At 34.4% G+C, this 22,679-nt stretch overlaps 1 protein-coding gene and 1 pseudogene across 4 annotated transcripts in view; one reads left to right on the forward strand and one right to left on the reverse strand.

Moving 5' to 3' along the window:
- Positions 1-22,679, reverse strand: part of LOC110812759 (DNA topoisomerase 4 subunit B (DUF810)) — a 104,138-nt gene that overhangs the window by 70,568 nt on the left and 10,891 nt on the right. For 2 of the 4 annotated variants that reach the window (XM_088217733.1, XM_088217732.1), the window contains exons 4-12: positions 22,212-22,278; positions 21,813-21,963; positions 13,342-13,509; positions 10,557-10,655; positions 10,255-10,464; positions 9,971-10,072; positions 7,770-8,000; positions 7,268-7,345; positions 1,468-1,554 (exon numbers count right to left, since the gene is read on the reverse strand). In XM_088217733.1, coding sequence (XP_088073859.1) covers positions 1,468-1,554; positions 7,268-7,345; positions 7,770-8,000; positions 9,971-10,072; positions 10,255-10,464; positions 10,557-10,655; positions 13,342-13,509; positions 21,813-21,963; positions 22,212-22,278 — 1,193 coding nt within the window. Of the gene's footprint in view, positions 1-1,467; positions 1,555-7,267; positions 7,346-7,769; positions 8,001-9,970; positions 10,073-10,254; positions 10,465-10,556; positions 10,656-13,341; positions 13,510-21,812; positions 21,964-22,211; positions 22,290-22,679 lie in introns of all 4 variants that reach the window. The other 2 variants (XM_088217734.1, XM_088217735.1) reach the window with 2 other exon arrangements.
- LOC148266245 (transcription factor AS1-like) lies at positions 12,177-13,016 on the forward strand (annotated as a pseudogene).

Here is a 22,679-nt window from a genome sequence, read left to right on the forward strand (position 1 = left end):
AAATCTTGATTACATGGAAAAACAAGAAACAAAGTGTAGTTGTGCGCTCCAGTGCTAAAACAAAAGATAGAGTAATGGCCTAAGGAATTATTATGATTGCAAAATTAATGAAAGAATTAAAATTATTTAAAGAAAAGAGTATATTCTTATTTTATGACAATAAATCAGTTATTAGCATTGGTTATAATCTATTTCAACATGAGTGAACAAAGCATATTGAGAATTTTTTTTTTTGAAACAAAAAAGAAAGAATAAGATATACATGTAAGCACATTACAATTAATCAACATCTAATAAAAGAGAAAATGGTTGATAGCTCCTTATGTCTATATCATATGCGTTCAAGTGACCAGGTGGCAGATGTCTTCATTAAAGGACTTTACAACAAATCTCTTTATAACTTGGTCTGAAAGTTGAACATGTATAATATTTTTGTATCCACTTAAGGGAAAGTGTTGACTAAAAATATTATGTTACTTAATTAATTGAGATATTTTTTCCTGTATAAACCTTTCCTTAATCTTTCTCATAATTATGTAGTTACTAAGAATTAATTATAATCGTTACTACAATGTTAATTTCCATATCTGTAGGTAGAAATTATGTACATATATCCAGTTGTAACAACATAAGTGGTATCAAAAAATAAAGTAAATATTTTTTCTCCGAAATCTTTATATATATGTAGAGAAACAGAGAGGGAGAGAGAGAGAGAGAGAAAAAAAAAAAACCTTGAGAAGAAAATTTTGATTTCAATTTATTTGAAATGAAGAAGATGAAGATAATTTATTTATTTTGAGTTTCAAAAAGAGAATATGGTCTTTTGGTTTCTTCTCAAAAAAAATTGGGCGATGCTAGTGTTTTTGAACGAGTTCAAAAATTTAGAGATTAAATTATAAGAAAAAAAACTTTTATGACTAAAATATAATATTGGTCAAATTCGTTATTCAAAAAAAAAATATGGGTCAAATTCGGTGTTCAAAAGAACATATTGGTCAAATTCGAATAGTAAATTGTGTATTTATCCAAATACTAATTAAAAATCATCACAAATGATTTTCCTCGCATAGGACAAACTGTGTGACTCTTTTCCACACCTTGAACCCAACAAAAAGGGTGCCCCTCCATCGCACCTTACTCTCCTCACTCTTCATACCTTATTAAGCATAGAAGAACACCTAGAGAGTGGGAGGAGAATTCCAACAATCCCTAAGGATTGTAAACAGACTTATTCAAGAGCTACAACACAAAGACAACTTGTTATTCATATCTAGTGCTCAAGAACACAATGCAAATGGAATCTTATCAACTTCAACTTGACCATCAGGAAGGCATAAAAATAGATGATGAAATCCAAATTCAAGTCCATCTTCACCAGACATCATTGGCTATCTTATCTACTTCTAAGACTATTGAATAAGGAGTCAAAAAAGAGAAAAACAAAGTAAATTACTAAATATGACTCACCCGCATGCATGCAGCTTCAATTGACCTCTCAACGTATGTTTTAATTCTCTCACTAGCATCACCATTCAAAGCATCCAGTCTCACAAGCTGCATGCATGAAAACATATCTCGCATGAAAAAGTTAATGAAAAGTTTCTGCTAGATTTAAACATAATTAAATTTAGATTATTCCTATGTCATCAGAATAAACTGAGACTAAGCAGTAGGATTATATCATAGAAACGCACATTGGATCAAAAAGCTTCTTTTATGAGCAATTACATATTATGGGAAAGAAGAAAAAAAAAGCACTGTTAGACGACAAGAAATCCTCATAAAAACAAAAAGGCATAAGGAGAGAATAACATCAAAACAATAATGCATCATAATCTCTTCGCAGAATAGCCAAAGATACATTAAAAAATCATGAGCCTTATAGCCAACAAAGCATCAAAGAAGACCACCTTGTCTTGTAGGGAAGACAGATGAAAATGATGATCCCTGAAGAGTCTACCATTATGCACCAACCACAACAGTCAGAAACCAAAAAAGCTTTCATAAGCACTAGTATCCTTCTTCTACCCACCTCCCTTAAGAACCAAAGAGGAAACAGCTAAGAGAATACCACCCAGATGAAGCCAAAAGGTACCGAGGAACTAGGACCAAAGCCTCCAAGCCACCTCACAGTCAAAAGATAGGTGACTACCAAACTCAGCCGCCTTAAAGCACATAACACATATATCCAAGGAAAGGGCCAGATCAGGTTCACGAATTTGCAACAAATTGCTTATGTCAAACCAATTTAGAGTAGCGATCCAAACAAAAACATTATACTTCAAAGAAAATTTAGCAAGGAAAATGGTATTCACACTAACTCCAAGCTGAAACTAATTAGGTTACATAAATCTCCATAATCAGATATCAGCTGAGAAGAAAATCATAGGTCTTAGGGTTTGGAGCTAATAATCTCTAATTCTCTGGAAGGCCTCATTAAAACTCTTTTTTTTCCTATCTAAATTACCTAAAAATTCTATGGGGAATGCAAGAGACTGTGTTCTTTTAATCTTTATTTGCCTTAGTTCCCTCTTGAGCCCAAAGCTCATATAGTTTAAGAATTCTAACCCAATACTTTCAATATATTCTCATGTACAAGCAAAATTTTCAGCTAAGCAAGCCAACTCATCTCCAAGAAAAAGGCAAAAAACTCCAAGTAGAAGGAAATATGATTTCCTAAGCCAAAGAAAGATTGGCAACTTGTACAACTCCAAAGCCCAGTAATAGAGGGCAAAGTAGGGGTAAAAGTTACTAGAGAATAAACAAATTTTCAATGATTTAAATCTACAACCTCTAACTCTGACACTGTGAAATAATGATTGGGTGATCAGTCGTCCATATGTGAAATAATGATTGGGTAATATTTATTTAAGAATGCACTCCGGTCATGCCTTAATAAGAGGGGGTTATGACAGTAGGAACTAAACGAAAATCACAGTATGACAACGGATTGCAACAATATGCAGCATGTCTCAAAATATTTGTAAAACAAAATCGTGCGTATCAATTTTTGACAGGACTAAACCTTCAATATGATCAAGTATGATTTAGATTTAGGTAAAAGAAAAAATATCATCATTCAATGAGGTAATTTTTATTGTAACGGCAGAAGAAAGCATGAGAGGGGTCATGCTAGAACCTCGTTCAATAGACAATGCGGCTCTAAGAGAGTCTTCTCTCCTGTTATCACCAATCCTATGCATAAGATTTGTCTCCACCACAAGAGACTTGCACACTCATGCGTCTCCATTTTGAAAATTATATTTTCCTTATTGTTTAAAAATTCATAATATGAAAATTTACTCTACGATATCTATCAGTTTGCGAAATATAAACTTGTAACAATTCTCATTAATAATAAAAGAAGTCCAGTTCTATTTCCATTAATTTACCTTGATATTTGGATATCAACTTGCACACCTAATATTTAAAGGCGTTGTTGATTTGTGTCATTTATTAACGATTGTATTAATCACATAACTGTTTTTACTCAAATCCAAATATGATGTTGGTCATATTCTAACTCAGTTCTACAATATGATAGAAGCCTAATTTGGAACATTCATACAAAAATCTCATACTGACAATGCCAACGATATTTCAATCACAATTTCATCATTCTTACATCATAAATGAATTCTTCATAAATCATTTTACGTCCACACTGCACAACAGAATGGAGTAGTAGAATGAAAGAATAGTCAACCTTTAACTGCCACTAGATCTTTTCTTTTATAGGACAACGTCTCAAAACAATATTGGGACAAAATTATTGTCACTGTAACCTACATTATTAGCCGTATGTCCACAAGTGTTCTCGACTACAAAAATCCTTTCAAAATACTTCAACAGTTTTACCCAACAGTACATGTCACAAACCATCTAATCTCTCAAATATTTAGTTATGTACCTTTATTCATGTTTATTCCCGCCAAAGAAGAAAATTTAATCTCTAAATACTTAAATGTGTATTTACTGAAAAATTTTATTTGTATGCGGATATCATATATGTTGAACAAGAATCTTTCTTCACTCAATCTTATCTTCAAGGACAACCTATATTGGAATATAAGGATACAGAACTCTTACCAAACTTTAGTCTACCATCTTTACAAAAATATCAAAAATATCACCATAAGAGAACATGCAGAACCCATTAAAAAACTCATACTACAAGAAAACCTTTTAACTCTACCGTCTCAAAAGATTATACCAGACTCTAGGTATTTTCAGGTGTATACAACGAAAAAGATGTCAAATACTAAGCCAAAGTCAGTCTAAGATTCCAACCTTGATCCTGTAAATCCGAGAAAACTTATACAGTCTGATAATGATATATCTATCACACTTTGTAAAGGTAAAAGAAAATGCAATAAATACCCTCTATATCCTATCTCACAATTTGTATCATTTGATAAGTGATCATTAATGCATAAAAATTTTTTCATAAGCTTAAATATGAGTCTATCTTTAACACGATATCTAAAGTATTATCCTGCAAAAAAATAGAAAAATTCTACGAGTATAAAAAGGTAGGTACTTGGAAAAAACAAAACTTTGGAAATGATAGATTTACTTAAAAGTAAAAAATCAGTGGAATGCAAATGAGTCTTTACAATCAAATATAAATCAGATAGGATGATTGACATATATAAAGCGATACTGGCAATAAAGGGTCATACACAAACCTACAGGATAGACTATCAGGAGATATTCGCACAAATAACCAACAGAATACTGTGTGAATCATTGTTGTTATTAGTTACCAACTTTGATTGACAAAAACAATAATATAGTATAAAAAAATATTTTCTTGCATGTGCATATAGAATAGAAAGATGCAACCCAAACAAATGCAATGCTCATTAGAAGGAAACATTCTTTGTTTAGTTTTGTTTTCTTAATGGAAGCTCAGACAAAAAAAAAAGATCAAGAAGAGGAAAATTACATGAATATTCTAACAAGGTTTGACACAAAAGCAGGACTAAATAAGGTATGTAAAGTAAGAAGGTATTGTATGGACTCAAACAATCGCCAAAAATATGATTTGTCAAAGTTCACAAGGGTGATCATAGATCTAGAATTTAAGTAGCCTCAAAGAGATCACACTTTATTTATTAAACACTTAGAGACAAGAGGATATGATATTACCATAACAAGAAATGATAAAATGAACAATGTACACTAAAACAGTTCCTCACAAAATAATTCGAAATCAAGGAAGTAGGCAAGCTGAAGTATTTCTAGGAATTGAAATTGTCCACTCTAAATCTAATATTTTTATTCTTTAATAGAAATCGTAGTATAACCATTGTGTCATTCAATAGATTTCCTTAAATTCCTGTAGACTGGGGTTCTTGCTATTATTAGTTTCAAACTACAAATTTAAAATTATATTAAATATGAATCCAAGAAGTTGGTTTCTAATAATTCATGAAGAAAATATAATATTTTCGCAATCAATTGGATAAAAAATCTAGAAATTTCATTTTCTTTGTCATTGTAGAAGAGGTTTTTGGTTTATGTTGTAATGCGATCCCCTCCTCTCTTTTTTAGTTTAAAGAATTAGTTAGTGGTCCAATAACAAGTCAGAGTAGTGGATAATACTCGATAAAACGATAAAATGAAGAGAAGAATGAATCAAAAAATCCTATTAATCAATATTGATTTCAATTGTATTCATAACTTGTTAAAAAACACTAGTAAGCTGCTATACAAACTAGGTACTACTATTTATTCTAATTACAAATTAGGAATAGTAAAGAAGATATGACATTAAATAAGGATCGTTTATGCAGTAAGTGTCATAAACTAATTCATATATAATCCGAAAGACGTGCACCTATAAGCAGCCTACAGAGTATCGCAATATTTAAAACAGTCACCAGAGAAAGTAATTATGTTCACAACAAATGACAAATTGCTCCTAAAAACCTATACTGATGTAGATTATGTATGGTCAATTTTAGACAGAAGATATACTACAGACTACTATACTTTCCTTAGGGGAAACCAAACTAAGAAGCAAACTATAATTGCGAGATCAAATGCAAAATTAGAATTTCAAACAATGTCACAAGAAGTATGTAAAATACTATAAATAAAAAAACATTTTAGAAGACCTTAAAATCAAGTTAGGAAACTTAATGCACCCATATTGTGGTAATAAGTAGGCCATATGCATTGCTCATAATACAATGCAAAACGGTCTGACCAAACACATTAAGATCACTAGACATTTTATCAAAGAAAAACCTAAAACTAGTCTAGTATATACATCATACATGTCTACTAATACTCAATTAGCATATGTGTTAACTAAAGAATTAAGCAGTCCAGCATTCTAAACTTTTATTGACAAGTTAGAATCAACAACATCCATTTTCCAGCTTGAGGAAGAGTGTTAAAGAGATGATAAATTAGGCTGAAGTATACAAGGTAAATTACAACATTTGTAATTAATTGTAATTAGTTATCTATTTTCTTTTTTTTCATTCTAAAAGACCTCTACATATAGAGATATAATATTCAATAAAATACATATAAACAATTTTAACCATATATCGTTATGCTGTTTATTTTATTTTTAACCGAAAGAAAGAGTAGAAAATTTATAATCTAACAAACTTTCTCTCAAAATTGAGATTATTTATGGATAAAATGAAAGATGTACCTAGTGGAGAGCAAAAGCCCATCAAGTAACATTTTCTTTTGGGACTTAAAATATTATATACATATATATATATATTTGATAGAAAATAAGCATTATTAAGTAGAGAATGAAAATAAGTACATCTCTAGTGAAAACGACATCCTCTTTAAATCTCAAGTAGAAGATTCTCTTCAAATCTTCAATTAGAAGATTTGAAATAACGAGAGAGAAGTAAAACAGAAAAATATGAACAAAAAAAAAACAAATATAGAACAATAATCATGAGGATTTACAAAACTACGATATCTCAATTCGTATAGAGCACCAATAAAGCAATATCAGAAAACCACCCATGAACTTGCATTCATAGTGTAGCCAACAGCGTCATCTGTTCCCACAAACTAGGAGCAAAGCAATTCTTATTAGAGCCACAGTATCCACAATTTCCCAAAGGTTGCCCTTTTCCAAAGGGGTTTTGCCACCTTTTAAACCCCTGCCCCATGAATACAAGAGCTCATAATGCACTCCAACAACCCAGACAATCATGTTCAAATTGGTACCAAGCGAATCCCTTCTAGAAATAGAAAAAAAATCTTAAACTACAAAATGTCAAACCTTAATCTCAGAGTCATCAACAATGTGGATTCCAATGGTAGATACCAAGCTCATCACCCTACTAAAGTTACGAGGCTCCTGAAACAGAAAGGAAATGACAGTAAATCAGATACATGTGGAAATCTCTCAAGAGGGAATACCTTCTGCACAAAAATATGTCTAAATTTCTATCAACAATACATGCACACACATAGCATATATATAAGAATCTATTTAGAATTTTTTGTCAAAAACAATATGACAAAACTTCTAAGAGAATATAAGAAACTACGAAATCGAAAGTTTGACCATGTTATTTTGAAAAATTTCAAGGAACCAATTTTACATAGGCAATAAGAAATTCCAAGTAAACCATCTAGGAAGAAAGAGATAAAATTATAATATATAAATTAAGATGTAGAGGAAGAACTAGAGACTTCAATCAACTATCTAAACCACAAGATTATCACAAAATTTTGAAAAATAGAGCTTAATAATATAATGTGGAAGAACAGTAACTGACCCGACAAAAATGCAGGTGGTAGTCTTGAAGGTTGCTATCACACCAATTCCTGATTGATAGCAAAATGGCCTCCACGAGACTTACATTTATTTCCCTGCCATTATAATGCTGTGTACATACTAGGCTATTTATATAAAGGCATTCCTTCGCATCATCTTCTTCAGCAGAAATAACTTTCTGCAACTCCATGACTGCATGCTCCAAAAGCAAGCCTTCATCTGTCACAACAAACTTCAGAAGCAGGAGTTGGCTTAGATTGATATTTAGAACTCGTTTTGGAATTCTTTTAGAGCAGTGCAAGATATAAATATGTGGTAAAGAGAAAACTAAGAAAAAGACAACTGTGGCGCACAAAACAAATTAAAATAATTTTTTATCCTTCAAGACTCAGAAGTTGAGCATGGTTCAAACAGAAGATACAGTTATCTATCCAGCTAATCTATTTCTTAACAACTTTTATTGTATCATATCTTTTAAGAGAAAAATGTGATATATCCAGCAAATCTATATCTTAACAACTTTGAATATATCATTTTTAAAAGAAAAAATAATAGTCTTTAAAATGTCCATGGACGCAAAAAAGTTGAAAATTGATATTTAAAATTCATGGCTTTCCCATCTTTTTTTTAAATAAGACAAGAAGCTTCATTTTACAGAAACAAAAAATACAAAGGAAGAGAGTAAAGCATCCTCCTCAACCTTTCAAACAGAAAGGACGAGATATAAATTGTGCATGAAATAAATTTAAATGCATCCCAGTGGAGACTGTTGATGTTTGTCCCCCAATTAAGATGAAGATCGGAAAGAGTCAGATCTGTTAGGAAATGTATTTGTATGGAACATAGGGTAAAGTGTATGGTACAAAGCACTCGATTAAAAAAGACCCTAAACTCTTTTAGAACCCCTATTTGATGTTCATTGCTGAAATAGAAAGAAAAAAACCTAAAGAGGTGAAGCCAGCCTTCATAGCTACCCACCCTAGACCAACCACCAACGACAGCCACCGACCACAAGTAGCAGCCAAAGTGGCCTTTATCATCAGTGCCAGAATCCTCGAGTTGCGAACATTGCTATCCAGCTGCGCATCCATCATTTGTTTGTGTGTTGTCCAGCCCTCTCTATACTGCTCCTAGCTGTTGCCAACCTTTAATCTCAGAATAGGACTTGGTTGCCATGGCTGACCTTTAATCGAGTTACAGATAGGAAAACAATGTGCAAGTGTGGTATGGCTTTCCATGTCCTAACGGGAGATACAGATCTTCCTGAAAGAATATCCCAAATGCTCCGACAACCCTAATAGATACTCTTAATCACCCGATGCCATTAAGGAATAGGTTCCGAAGAAATAGCCAATACCGGCACGTTCTTATAGGTAGATTCCCAATTCCCAAACCTTCTGACCTTTAAGCTGACAACAAACCTCCTACTCTACCAAATAATTCTTGAAGTCCCCTCCTGTACCTGTCCATCAAAATCTCAACTCTCTCTATCACTCCAGTAGCCGCTCTAAATAGGTATAAGAAGGATAAGAGAATGCTAGACAAACATGTTTGAATAAGAGTGACCCGACCTCAGACAGTTCTTTTGTCATCTCCTCCTCCTTGATTCCGTCATCCCACTCTTTGAAAGGCTTACATGCCAAACAGAATCAAGTTCAAAAATTTGCACTAGAGTGAGAGCACTAGAAATTGAACTATTATTATAGGCCAAAAACAAAATTGTGTCATTAGCAAACTGCAAGTGTTACACCTCTACTCTGTCTTGTCTTGCTACCAAAACCTTAATTACCCCGCTATCCACACAATATTGCAACATCCTACTGAGAGTGTCCACCATCAGGGTAAAGAAATGGGGATGATGCATCCTTTCAAGAACTGTGGAGATACAGTAAATTTTCTGGCCACCTTATGGGCCAAGGCACATGGAGAACAAACAGACATAGCCATCTCAGAGCTTCATAGGAATTCAGATGCAATCATTTTTATCCCGGGGAATGGCTTTTTGCTTAGAACTTTTTTTTGTTTCATTTCGATCTCTTGAGGAAATTTATTCTCCACAATTGTAATTCTTTTCTCCTCTATTAATAAAGTTTCTTTTTCTATCCAAAAAAATATATATATTTTTCATCTGGTTTTACAGCCAGTTTCGACATGATTCAACAAACAAGACATGTATGAGAATTACAAGATTATAAACTATACCTGTTTAAAAAGGACCCATCCGTACAGTGCATTATGTATTTTCTGAGTGATGCCTAAAGTAGACCAGGTTGGCTTTATTTGATACAGAATTGCATCAGCTTCCTGATAAAAACAAGTCAATAGACAGGGCAGCTTTAAGGAAAGTTAAGCTATGTGAAAATATTAAATTATATTGAAACCTAACCTGTGTGTAAAACAAGTATATTCCTCTGTATTTAAACTGAGATTTTTTTAGCACATTCATAGATACATAGACAAGGGAGAGAGAGAAAGACAAGAACTACCTCTATGAGCTGACCCTCATCGAGAATGTCAAACACACAATAAAGTAATTTCTCATAGATTCTAATATTCAAATGATAGGCAGCAGTCCAGTAATACATTTCCTCCATGATACCAAAACGACCAGGCAGAGATGACAGTTTTGAAGCCACCTGTCTAATAGATGATAGAACCTCAACACGTTGAGAAGGAGACATCATAAGATCCCACTCCTACAACAACAAATAAGAAAGAAAACAACTCATCCACATACTAGTTAGATACAATACCTCTAAGATATCAACACCATGAAAAGCTCTGATACCTTTGTATCTTTAATCTTTGCAAGGCAACTTCCAACAGTTTTATGCTCATTCATTACAAGACTTGTGGAGAAATAGAGGAGTTCTTCTAACAGATTTACCTAGAAAAATAATGTAAAACAATAAATTTAATGTTTAGGCACCACATACACACACATACTCACACATTCAATTATTTGTTGGCAAGCACAATCAGCATTTCAATTGGAACGTCCCATTTACAAAATGAATTGTCTCTAAGGACATTTTTCATTTTTATTTCTTGAAAACAATTTTCATTTATTTGAGAAAAACAATGAAATATTTTTTTCAGATAAAACCATAAATATCATTGAGAAAGGCGAGAAAAATAACTACAGCGGTGGAGAATAAAAAATCCTCCTCAAAAATTACAAAAGAATACAAACTGGAAACCAGCATTCTCCACAAGGAAAGAGCACAGAAATGAAAATGGCCGAAAATAAAGCGTCACAGTTGCAGTGTATTGGCACAAAAGAAAGCTCAAAAAGTCACCCTGCTCCAAAGTTCACTATAAGTGGTGTGCTTGTTATTAAAATTCCAAGAGTTGCGTAATAACCAAACACCTTAAGATCCAGCAATAATAACCCATTTCCACAGGGATCTAGCTTCTTTTGTCGCGCCATAGAAAAACAATGAAGTATTATGAAAAGAACCCTTATATTTTATTATTTGTATCAAATTGGTCCTTGAGAATTTAACTGAAGTAACCTCTGCGTTGATACTCCAAATTATAATCAAATAACTTAGCAGGTTTTTCTGTTCAAGGGAAAATCTCTTAACTGTTCAAGCCAAGCATGGAAATACTTCTTTTCCTATAAAAAAAAAAGAAAAAAAAACAATACTGGATTGATACTTGATGCCTAATTGATGCTGACTATACTGAACCAATTGTAGATATAAGATCTACCTCAAGTTACTATACTTTCCTCCGAAGAGATCTTGTTACATGGAGAAGCAAGAACATAATATGGCAGCCAGGTCAAGTGCAGAATCAGAAATTCGAGCAATAGCATATTGATTTTGTGAGTTATTCTTGTTAAAAATTATCTGGGAAAATTTGAAGATTAAGTTGGATAATCCTATGAGACTTTACTGTGACAATAGATTTACAATCAGCATCGTTTACAATCTGGCACAATATGAAAGAACCAGCACACTAAAGTGGACAGATACTCTGTGAAAGAAAAACTAGATAGTGACTTGATCTGCACACCCTATATGTCCACCAACTATGAACTTGTTGACGTGCTTACCAAGGGTTTGAGCAATTCAGTGTTCCAGACTCTATTGTTAACAAGCTGGAAATGGACAATGTCTATTCACCAGCTTGAAAGAAAGTGTTGGAAAGTGTTATTATTTGTAATATACTTTTTTCCTTATTTGCAAAAAGGGTATATTCCTAAAAAGACTTATTTAATTAGTCTCCTAAAAGGGGTGTAATTAATTGTTTTTGTTTCTTTTTCTGCAGTTAGAGTTGTATATAAATAGTGAAATATTATTCAATAAAATACATCACATTCTCCCACATTTGAAAACATTCCTATGCATACCAAAGGGGCTTCCCAAACGCCAAGGATAGGAAAAATAGTAAAGATCTCAAGTTTGGAGAGGAAAAACAAAAACACCCAGAATACCAAATAGACAACTTCAAAGATCTTTCTTGGATATTTTATAATTATGGTTTTACCTTTCAAAAAAAAAAAAAACAAGTGGAAGAAGATTGCTGCTGAAGTTCTAGACCATACTACTAAGAGATTGGGCAAGTAATGAGAAGTCTTTGAGGAAAGCAGAAAAGAGAACAAAATGAGAACAACAAGAAAATGGATTCAATTGAAGAGGGAAAGACAGAATTTTAGAGAATTTTAAAAAGAGACTAGTGAAAAAGAGGCATGTTTCAACATTAGTCATGGCTTCTTCAGATGGGAACTTTCTTCATATTGAGCCTGAACCAACTATGCTTTCCCATTGCTCTCTACCTCCAACGGCACGCCCATTATGAGGCCGTCATCGCCATGTCTAAATCTAAGCCTCTCTCCCTCAAAGGTGGCAACTCCTCCAATCCCATGGCTTCATCCATAAAAGGGGCCAGAAAATACCCCTTTTGTTCTGTGAAATATGGCATCACCTTATGAGTTGGTCCCACCTGGTGAGAACCTGCTGATATCCAGGATGTTGGAGTGCTGCAGGGAGTTAGAAGAAGAGCACCATTCTCAGGCAGCGCATGGTATGGAAGTGGCCTGGAGGTTAAAAAGAGTAGATTGCAACTTGATTTTGAGAAGGCATGAACATGGAAAGAGAAGGTAGAAGAAGTAGTCTCAAATATGGACCACATGGAGGAAGGGACCATTTTATACTTTAACCAAAAAAAAATAGCAGATTTTATTTTTTGCAGTATCAATTTCATGGAAGCTAAATGTACGGGGACCAATTGCATCTATTAGTTGTTAAGAACCAATATAATATAAAATGCAAAATTGAATAAGATTTTTTACACCACTGAATTATATGTATGCATCAAATTATGTTTTCTTATTTTTTTTAGCAAACAAGTTTCAGAGACGTGCGTCAAAAAATTGGCTTCTTTGCTTATAACCTTTTACAACAACGGACAAATAAAATGCAAATTTTAAGAAGATGATATAAAATTTACACACTGAAACAAGGAAACCAATTTTCTTTATGCCGAACAAAGAGAATTCCTGAATAGTTTAATATGTAGTATTGGGAAATAAGCCACAGTAGAACACTAACTGAAGTTACTGTTACCTGCCTGCTCTTCCATTGCATGTAATACTTCTCAGTAGGGAAATCAGATTTGAAAATTCCAATTAAAAGTCCCAAAACCAACTGTGGAATATCAATTTGTCCACATGTCCCCTTGGAAGCCAAGGCTACCAAATTTCTCATAATGCATGCATTCATTACTTCTGATACCTACAAAAAGGGACAATGTTTACTTTGATTAATTGACACAAAAGTTAGACAATTAAAGCAAGCAAGATTAAAAATATATACTTATATCTTATATATCACTGCAAGTTTATCTAAAGACAGACAAACCAAATTAACTACCTCATGGAAACTTCTACTCGGGTTTGAAATACTATTAGTCGGTTTCTTTTCTATTTCCAGTAGAACAAGATTTTAATGTCGAAGTATGAGAATGGAAGGCAGAAAAACTTCAAAGGTATAAGAAACACAAAAAGAATGCAAGAAGTGAAGGACCACATGCAATTTGTATCCAATCATTATTTGACCTCAACATGATGCTATCCCTAAATATCTATATATGTTACCAAAAAGAAAATCATCTTTCTTTTGGATAGAAAAGAGAGCAGTAATATTACAAACTTAGCCAGGGGGAAGGGTGAAGTACATGGCTTATTCATTTTTCGCCCTTTGTGATCATTGAAGAATACGAGAGAGCAATAGAACTTGGAGGGAAGAAGGAAAATCAGTGAACATAGCAGAAAAGAGAAGAAAAATGGGAAGAAGAAAGAGTAAGAACTAGAGAGGGAATTCATCAAAGGACTGTCCCTTTTACTCATTAATCAAAATTCGACAAGATAGTTTATAAACTGAAGCACTTTAAATAACGTTTATCACATTCTCTACCAGAGAGAGAGAAAGCTCTTCCAATTTTCTTCTACATGCTGGAAATCGGCATTCAATAAATTCCATCAAAAAACGGCACAAACCTTATCCTCTGAGAATAACCTCTGTAAATTGAACAAGATGTATAAACTGAAGCATTTTAATAAGGTTTATCACATTCTCTGCCAGACAAGAAAACCCACTCCAACTTTCTTATACATGTTGGCCCACTTCCAGCATTTACTAATTTCTTGTTCCAATTGCCAAAGGAATGCTTACTAGTTTTCCTAGGCAACAGTAACTCAAGAATTGAAAAGCATACTACCAACAAGATTGATATAACTGTTGGAAAAGGAATGTGTTTATATTTTTACCTTTTTGTAATATATATAACCCGGCCTATTTATCTAGGACCCTATTATGTTGGAATATCCCATAAATCATGGGATAAACTGTAAATCTTCATAGCCGGAACTCCTCCCAAACAGCCTCTGTCTTCGGCGGTAAAATACCTCTGTTTTCAGCAATGGGTTTTGCTTGCAAACAGCCTCTGTTTTCAGCCACAGCTGCTCTCTTTCGGCTACAAATAGCCGCCTCTGTTTTTGTTCAGCTCCTTGTCCTAGAACAGAGGCTGCCCTGTTCCGCACAGCTCCTTTTTGATCCCTGTTCCGTGGCTTTTTCTGCACAACCCCTGTTCCAACCCCATTTGGTTTGTGACTCCCTTTCTTGATCAGCCTTCATCTAGTTATTTTTCTTCCAACACAAAGTAACCTAGAATACAATACGTTTGAAATTACAAAAACCAATCACCCTGCTCAAACAAAGGAGAGTAGTAAATCCCAACAATCTAGGGAATTGCAGACCATTCAAGCAAGCATATAGATTGGATGAAAAGAACTACCTGAACTGGTCCTAACTTGTTCGGATTATACTGAAAGGAAAATTGGAAATTAAAACCTCACAGGCACAGGACTAAAATCAAGAGATCCTCAGTCTGAAACATGGGAAGAGGAAGACTCCATGACTATGACCTGGTCATAAAACTCTATGCTATTCAAGATTTGTGACATGTGCATGTTCTTGACTATTACAAAGGACATTTGGGACTCACTTCATCAATCCTATTCAAAGGTTACCTGAGTAAAGATCATAGTGTAAAGCTAGGGAAGAATATGACTAACTTCATCTTTTGACTTCAATAAAAAGAATCAAGTTATCCGAGTACAAAGCATCAATAAAAGAGACAAACCATCAATCTCTAAAGATATTACGAATTGTTGACATGAATATTTTGTTTTCTAAATATTTGTGATATTTTCCCAATATAGTTCTTATTGTTAATTTCTCCTATAATATTGTAATTATTCAGTATCACTACTATAAGGGGAATTTCCCTATTAGTACTGGAAAATTTTGTATATATATGAGTTGTTTGTTATAACAAATATATAAAGGAAATATAGAAAGTATTTTTTCCAAAATTTCTACATAGTATTAAAGCAAAATAAGGGTATTTTAGAGTTTTTCAATTTTAGGGCTTCTTTCAAACCCTAGAATATTCTCAACACCCACCCAAACGGAGTCCCAGCCTCACTGGCAGTCTGTCGCCCTATTCCGGTGATCATCTCCGACCTACCCGATCAATCTACTCTGGTCGCACCAGGCTATTCGCATTGTGTTCTCGCGCACGACCTCTGGTTTCTGATACTCCCCGCTCTGGTTCACACAACCCAACCCGACCCTCTGGTCCCATCGCACACACCCGGCTCCTTTGGTTCGTGTTGCCCCTTTGGTCTCTTCGAGCATGATGTTTGGTTCCATCGCGATATACGACGCGTTTTTTGGTTCCGTCGCACACACCCAGCACCTCGGGTTCCGTCATGCACACCCCAAGTGTTTTCGTGGCTCAGTCACGCACACGCCTCTGGTTCACGTTGCTCCTCCGGCTCCTTCGCACACGGTGTCTTGTTCCGTCACGCACACCTGGAGCAATTTTTGGTTCATGCACGACTGCTGCTTCATCCCGGGTTCCAACAATGGCATGTCTGTTTTTCCGGCTTCAAGCTTCTGATTCAGTCTCTATTTCTCTCTGGGTTTTTGTTGCCATCTGCTACTCCGTTCCAACACCTACTTCAGTACTTGTTTCAAGTAATTTTCTCTGGTCTTACAGTAATTTTTTGGCTTTGGCGGTGCTTAGGAGGTTTGTTCTCTCTCTGTGATGTTCGATATTCAATATTATTTTCGTGTTTCTAGTAATTAAACATGACAGAAGTAAAGAAATTAATTATTCCTAATCCTGATAACCCATCATTGCAAATAAGTCCTGTAAATATTAATGGAACTAATTATCTTACTTTGTCAATATCTTGTTTACTGTTTATCAAAGTCAGGAGATTGCAGGGTTATATTACCGCGGATGAAAAGAAACCAGATTTCAGTGGTTTGGAATATCACAGATGGAACTTTGAAAACTCCTTGATAATATCTTGGCTCATTAATTCCATGTAACCTCACATTACTTGAGCGTACCTGTTGCTCGATACTGCAGCAAAAATATGGAATGCAATGTCCCTTACATATTTACAAGTAAGTAATGATGCTCAAATTTATGAAATTCGGAATAAGATCCACTGCACAAAACAATGAGAGTTGACAATCTCTCAGTATTTTTTTGAACTTAATGGATTATGACAGAAACTCGATTACTATCAAGATTTTCACACAGACTGCCCCAAGGATGTTATCAAATTTCAGAAAATGCTAGAAAATGAGCAGATTTATAATTTTTTGGTTAGTCTGAATGTTGAATATGATCAGATACGAGCCAGGTACTTGGTAAGGATCCCCTTCCTTCATTAGAACAGACTTATTTTTATATTCAACAAGAAAAAAGTAGCAGAATTGTCATGCTCCACATAGCACCAATTGAAAAAGCCGGATTAATTGTTTAATCTGATTACTCTAAGACCAACGGAATTGTGATTACTATGGCAAACAGAGACACACTAAGGAGACTTGTTGGAAATTGCATGGACGACTCACTAGAGGTCGTGGGAGAAGGAAAAGTGGATCTATGAGAGCTCAAGCAAACTTGGTTGAGGCAAGTGAAGCACCTGACACACCAATAATTGGAACTTTTTCAACCGAAGAGCTTCAAAGTTTAAAGCGTATTCTGTCTCAACTTAATTATTTAATGACTATTGATACATCAGATATGGTAAAATCAGGTAGTCTTTCTCTCCCCCTTATTTCCACTCCTGATATTTGGGTAATAGATTCTGAAGCTAACAAACACATAACAGGCTCTTCCACTGAATTTCTAATCCATTTTTTTGTACTAAATGAGAGAATGTTCGTATAAGCAGATGAGTCATACATTCTTGTGTCTGGAACAGGTTTCATTAATTATACCCCAACTATTACACTGTTTTCAGTTTTACATGTGTCTAGTTTTTCTAATAGTCTTTTATCTATTAATATCATTACTCAATATCTAAACTGTAAAATTGAATTTTTTTCCTGATTATTGTATCTTTCAAGATCTTCGAATAGGAAAGATGATTAACACTGGTAAACTGCAGGATAGCTTATATATCTTGAAAAGAAGTCAGAATCTGATTGGGAATCAAGCCACTATTGAGAATAAGGAAAACAATCTGGAAATACTACAATGGCACCGGTGGTTGGGGCACATTTCCTTTTTTACTTTAGAAACACTTTATCCTACTTAATTTAACAAAAAAAATTTGGTTTTTTTTGTTGTGATGCATGTGAATATGTTAAACATAAAAGAAGTTTTTATCATTTGAGTAATAATAGAAATTTTGTTCCTTTTATGATTATTCACTATAATGTGTAGGGACCAACTCAGAATATCTCTCTATCTGATCATCGATGGTTTGTTACTTTTATTTACTGTTGTACTCGATTAACATGGATTTACCTGTTGAAAATAAAAAATAATGCATTTTCATATTTTCAACTATTTCATAAAATGATATGTACACAGTTTAATGTCAAAGTTAAGGTTCTGAAAACTGACAATGGTACAAAATATATGGATAGTGGGTTCCATACTTATTTGGAGTCTAATAGGATAACTCACCAGACAAATTGTGCCTACACCTGAGGTTGTTGAAAGAAAAAACAGACACATACTGGAAGTACGTATGTCACTGATGTTCACCATGAATTTACTTAAAAGTTATTGAGAAGATGCAGTTCTCTCAGCAGCCTACTTTATTAATAAAATATTTTTACGGCTACTTGATTTCAGAAATCCTCTGGAAGTTTTACAATGTACAAATTCCTATACTGTTCCCCCAAACGTATTTGAATGTGTTTGTTTCATCCATGCTAGAAATGTGACTAAGTCGGAACCTATAGCTCTCCAATGTATATTTGCTGGATATTTCCCTACTCAAAAGGGTTATAAGTGTTATCATCCACCATTTAAAAAATACTTTGTGACTATGGATGTTACGTTTCGAGAATCAGAACCATACTCCAGCACTTCCTTGACACCTCTTCAGGGGGAGAGTGAAATAGAAGAGCTGATGGCTAGTTTAGTGACCCTTGACAGCAAATTCAGGGAGAGAATTATACGTCAGAAGACCTTATTTAAAAAGAAAATGTTAGGCAACTAGATAAACCAAACTTGAATAGGTATTCAACGAGAGATAAGACAGGAAAAATTATCTTGCAGCCTATTCCAGATCAAGAATCTTTCTCAGTTTCTGAAGATACTGGTGAATCATCTTTTCCTTATGAATTATCTGATAAACCTGTTGCTCTTAGAAAAGGAATTAGAACTTACACTAAACATCCTATGTCTAACTTTGTTTCTTATAACTCTCTATCTCCCTCCTATAGAATCTTTGTCTTATCTGTTTACTCTGTGTCTGTTTCACAGGATTGGAGAGAAGTATTACGAGATCCCAAGTAGAAGGAAATAATGATTGAAGAAATGATAGCATTGGTAAAAAATAAAATATGGGAGTTTGTTTCATTCCCACAAAGAAAGAAAATAGTTAGTTGCAAATGGGTGTTCTCTACAAAAACACAAAGCAGATGGATTAATTAAAAGATACAAAACTAAATTAGTAACTAAGGAGTTTACTCAAACGTATGGAGTTGACTATCAGGAAACCTTTGCACCTACAGCAAAAATGAATACAATCATAATATTATTATCCTGTGCTGCTAATCTTGATTGGGACTTGCACCAGCTTGATGTGAAAAATGTCTTCCTCCATAAGAACTTAGAGGAAAATGTGTACATAGACATTCCACCTAGATTTGAAAATGAAGGAACACAGGGAAAGGTTTGCAAATTAAAGAAGGCATTGTATGGATTACAGCAGCCACCAAGAGCATGGTTTGAAAGGTTCAAAGAAGTTATGATTTCATTCAGATATCAGTAAAGCATCTCTGGTAGCATAAAGTTCCAGATCCATGTCATAATTATTGAGTCTTCTTCATCGCAAGTATCAAAATTGGAATATCCTGGTTTTGTCCAGTTTCAAGGCGATGACGTAACTTTTCCTTGCTCTTGAAGGTGATCCAAATTAGTTGTAACCAACTCAAGTAATTTTACCATTGGAGCCGTAGATAGCCTGGACTTGCTAAAACTCACCATTCTTTTGTGTTGAGTTTCTCATGGGGAGTTTGTGCCGGTGGATTAAGACGTAAATTTCGACATCTTACAAAAACTAGGGGCAATTAAGGCCAATTAAAGGTAGCAAAAAATAGAGATTATCGGTCCGTGGCTATGGCATGGTTCGGTGGTGCTGTGCGACCGAAAACCAACTAGGGGGTGCTGTGTGACCGAAAACCAACTAGAGGTAGACACGCCGCACAAGCTGTGTGACCTGGAACTAGTTGGAGGCGGACATACGGTAAGGTGCAGATGCGGCTAACAGCTGGAACAGTCACACACAGGCTGGTGAGCGACTGTTTCTGGGTTGATTCTGGCCGGATAGGTAGCTGCATACAGGGTGGCTGGAAGATGGCACACAATAGGAACAGAGGCTGGGGTCTGCCCGGACATGACCTAGATGCGCAATTCGAGGAGTCTGGATGTGTGATTAAGTGGTGGCTAGGCTGCTAGAACCGGCAATAAAGGTCGGCTTCTGTGGCTAGTTATCAGTCGTGGTGGCCGGCTATTCTGGTGATGGGGGAGGGAGCAATGAAGATGTCCTAAGGTTTATTTCGGCAATAAGGGCCGAAATAGTTTTATACAAGCGTTTAGAATTTTCCTAACCTAGGGGCTCTAATACAATGTAGAAGAATGAATTATTATATCTTTTATTGAATATTAAGACTCTATATATACAAGTGAATAGCAACAATAGAAGGAAACGGTATTAATTACAAAGATCACAAACATCCTAGGTATATTACAAATTTATCCTTTACCTTAATGAAGTCCTAAAGAAATCTATTTATAGGCAGCACATCGAGTGTTGCAGTATCTTAAGGATACAATAGGAAAGGGTATTCTCTTCAAACAAAAGATCAACCTTAGCATATTGCATCTTTCTTAGCAATAATCTGGTGACATGGAGTAAAAAACATGATGTGGCAGCAAGGTTAATTGTGGAAGGAAAATTCCAAGCAGTGGCTCAAGATATATGTGAACTCTCTTGGATAAAAATCATCTCAAAAGATTTGAAGATTAAATGGGATTGTCCGATGAGACTTTATTGTGATAATAAGTCCATCATCAGCATAGCTAATGATCCGGTACATCATGATTGAACGAAGTAAATTGAAGTTGACAGACACTTCATCAAAGAAAAGTTTGAGAGTGGGTTAATTTGTGCACTTTACCTGTCCGCACATGCGCAACTTGCAGATGTAAGGGTTAAAAAATCTAGTGTTTCAGAGAACTGTCTCCAAGTTGGGAATATAAAACACCTATTCACCAGCTTGAGAAAATACAGAAAAAATGATTAATTGCACGTATATATTGTTTCTTTTTGTAACAGATTATATCCCTAGAATTAGGCTGATTTAATTAGATTCCAATTAAGATAGAAGATTCTATAAATCATGAGATCTCAAAATAAGACATCAAATTCCAGTTATGATTGTATCCCTAGAATTAGGTTGTGTTTGTGTGTGTGTATATATTTATGTGACTTTTGTGTATTCGTCAATCAATAAGACATCAAATTCTTCAGCACCTTCCAAAAGGTCACAGGAAAAATGTCAGGAATACTTCTTCAGAAAGATCTCCACCAATCTTTCGCCTAAACTAACAAAATTAAGGTGTTGGAGCAACATATTCTCATACCGAAAAGGAGTGAGACCCCAACACTGCCCCTGCCTTTTTTTATATGTTCAGACTAAAACACTACCACCCTCTTTTGAACCCAGTTCAAAGGCTTTAGCTTCAACTATATATGTTTCGAACCTCCCATGAATTTGAACTTAAGAAACAGTAATGTCTACAGTCACTGGATAAACAAATCACTAAACAAGGCCAAAATACACACTGAATTTTTCTCATAAGAAAACCCCTGTTGCTCTTTTCCAATTGTCAAAAACAATATATATATGTTATGTATATATATATACACCAAAGCTAGATTATACAGCTATATTTCGATTTACAAAAGCAAAATACACATGTAGCTTGCCTGCATTTGAACACGGAAAATGTTGATAAGCTCTAAATGTTTGTCAGATAACTGAGGTTGTAATCGATGTTTTTCCTTTTTACTCCTCAAGCTTGACAAAAGTTTAGAACCTTTCTCTTTCTTTCTTTCCTCAACATAATGTACTTCAACCCTAATCATGGAAAGAGAAGAGAAGAATGGAAAGGCGTTACAATAGAGAAACTATGTATCAAATACAATAGTGAAACTATGTATCAAATCAAGATCTAGATATGTTACAAATTGGAAATGCACTTATTCTATAATTGTGCTAACTATAGCACCCATTCTTGCAAGCACACTAGCAAACTTGCACATTTTAAAGCACTATCAGTTTTCTGTTTGTTTACAAAAAGAAACTGATAAGAGAAAGGAGACTACCTAGAGAGTAGCACGGATGCTAGAATTAATTCATAAGCTGACTCTTGCAAATCATCGTCGGACAATCCTTCAAAAATCCTGATGTAATGTATCAGTTTACTCATAGGATAGAGTCAAGGACACCAGCATAAAAATACAAATGCATATTTTAGTTGAGAAATAAATAATTAAAGTTAAGATCTTTCAACAAACTAATTCATTAACTTTACCAACAAGGAGAACATGTAACATAACCAACAAATACCAGTTCTTTTTCTGATAGAAAAAGAAGAAACTTTATTTAGAGGAAGGAGATGCAAATACGAACATTAGGTATCCAACAAAATTTCAGAGAAAGAAAAAAAGAGAAACAACTAGCTAACTAATAGAAAATATAGTCAGCCAAACCCTGTATAAACTGACAAATGGATGCCTTTAAAGTGTCCATTTGGCCTTACCCCAAAGAGAAACCAAAAAAAAAGCAGTCTT

This window comes from Carica papaya, chromosome 4 (assembly GCF_054855325.1).
Source record: "Carica papaya isolate Zhongbai chromosome 4, ASM5485532v1, whole genome shotgun sequence".
Lineage (NCBI taxonomy): Eukaryota > Viridiplantae > Streptophyta > Magnoliopsida > Brassicales > Caricaceae > Carica > Carica papaya.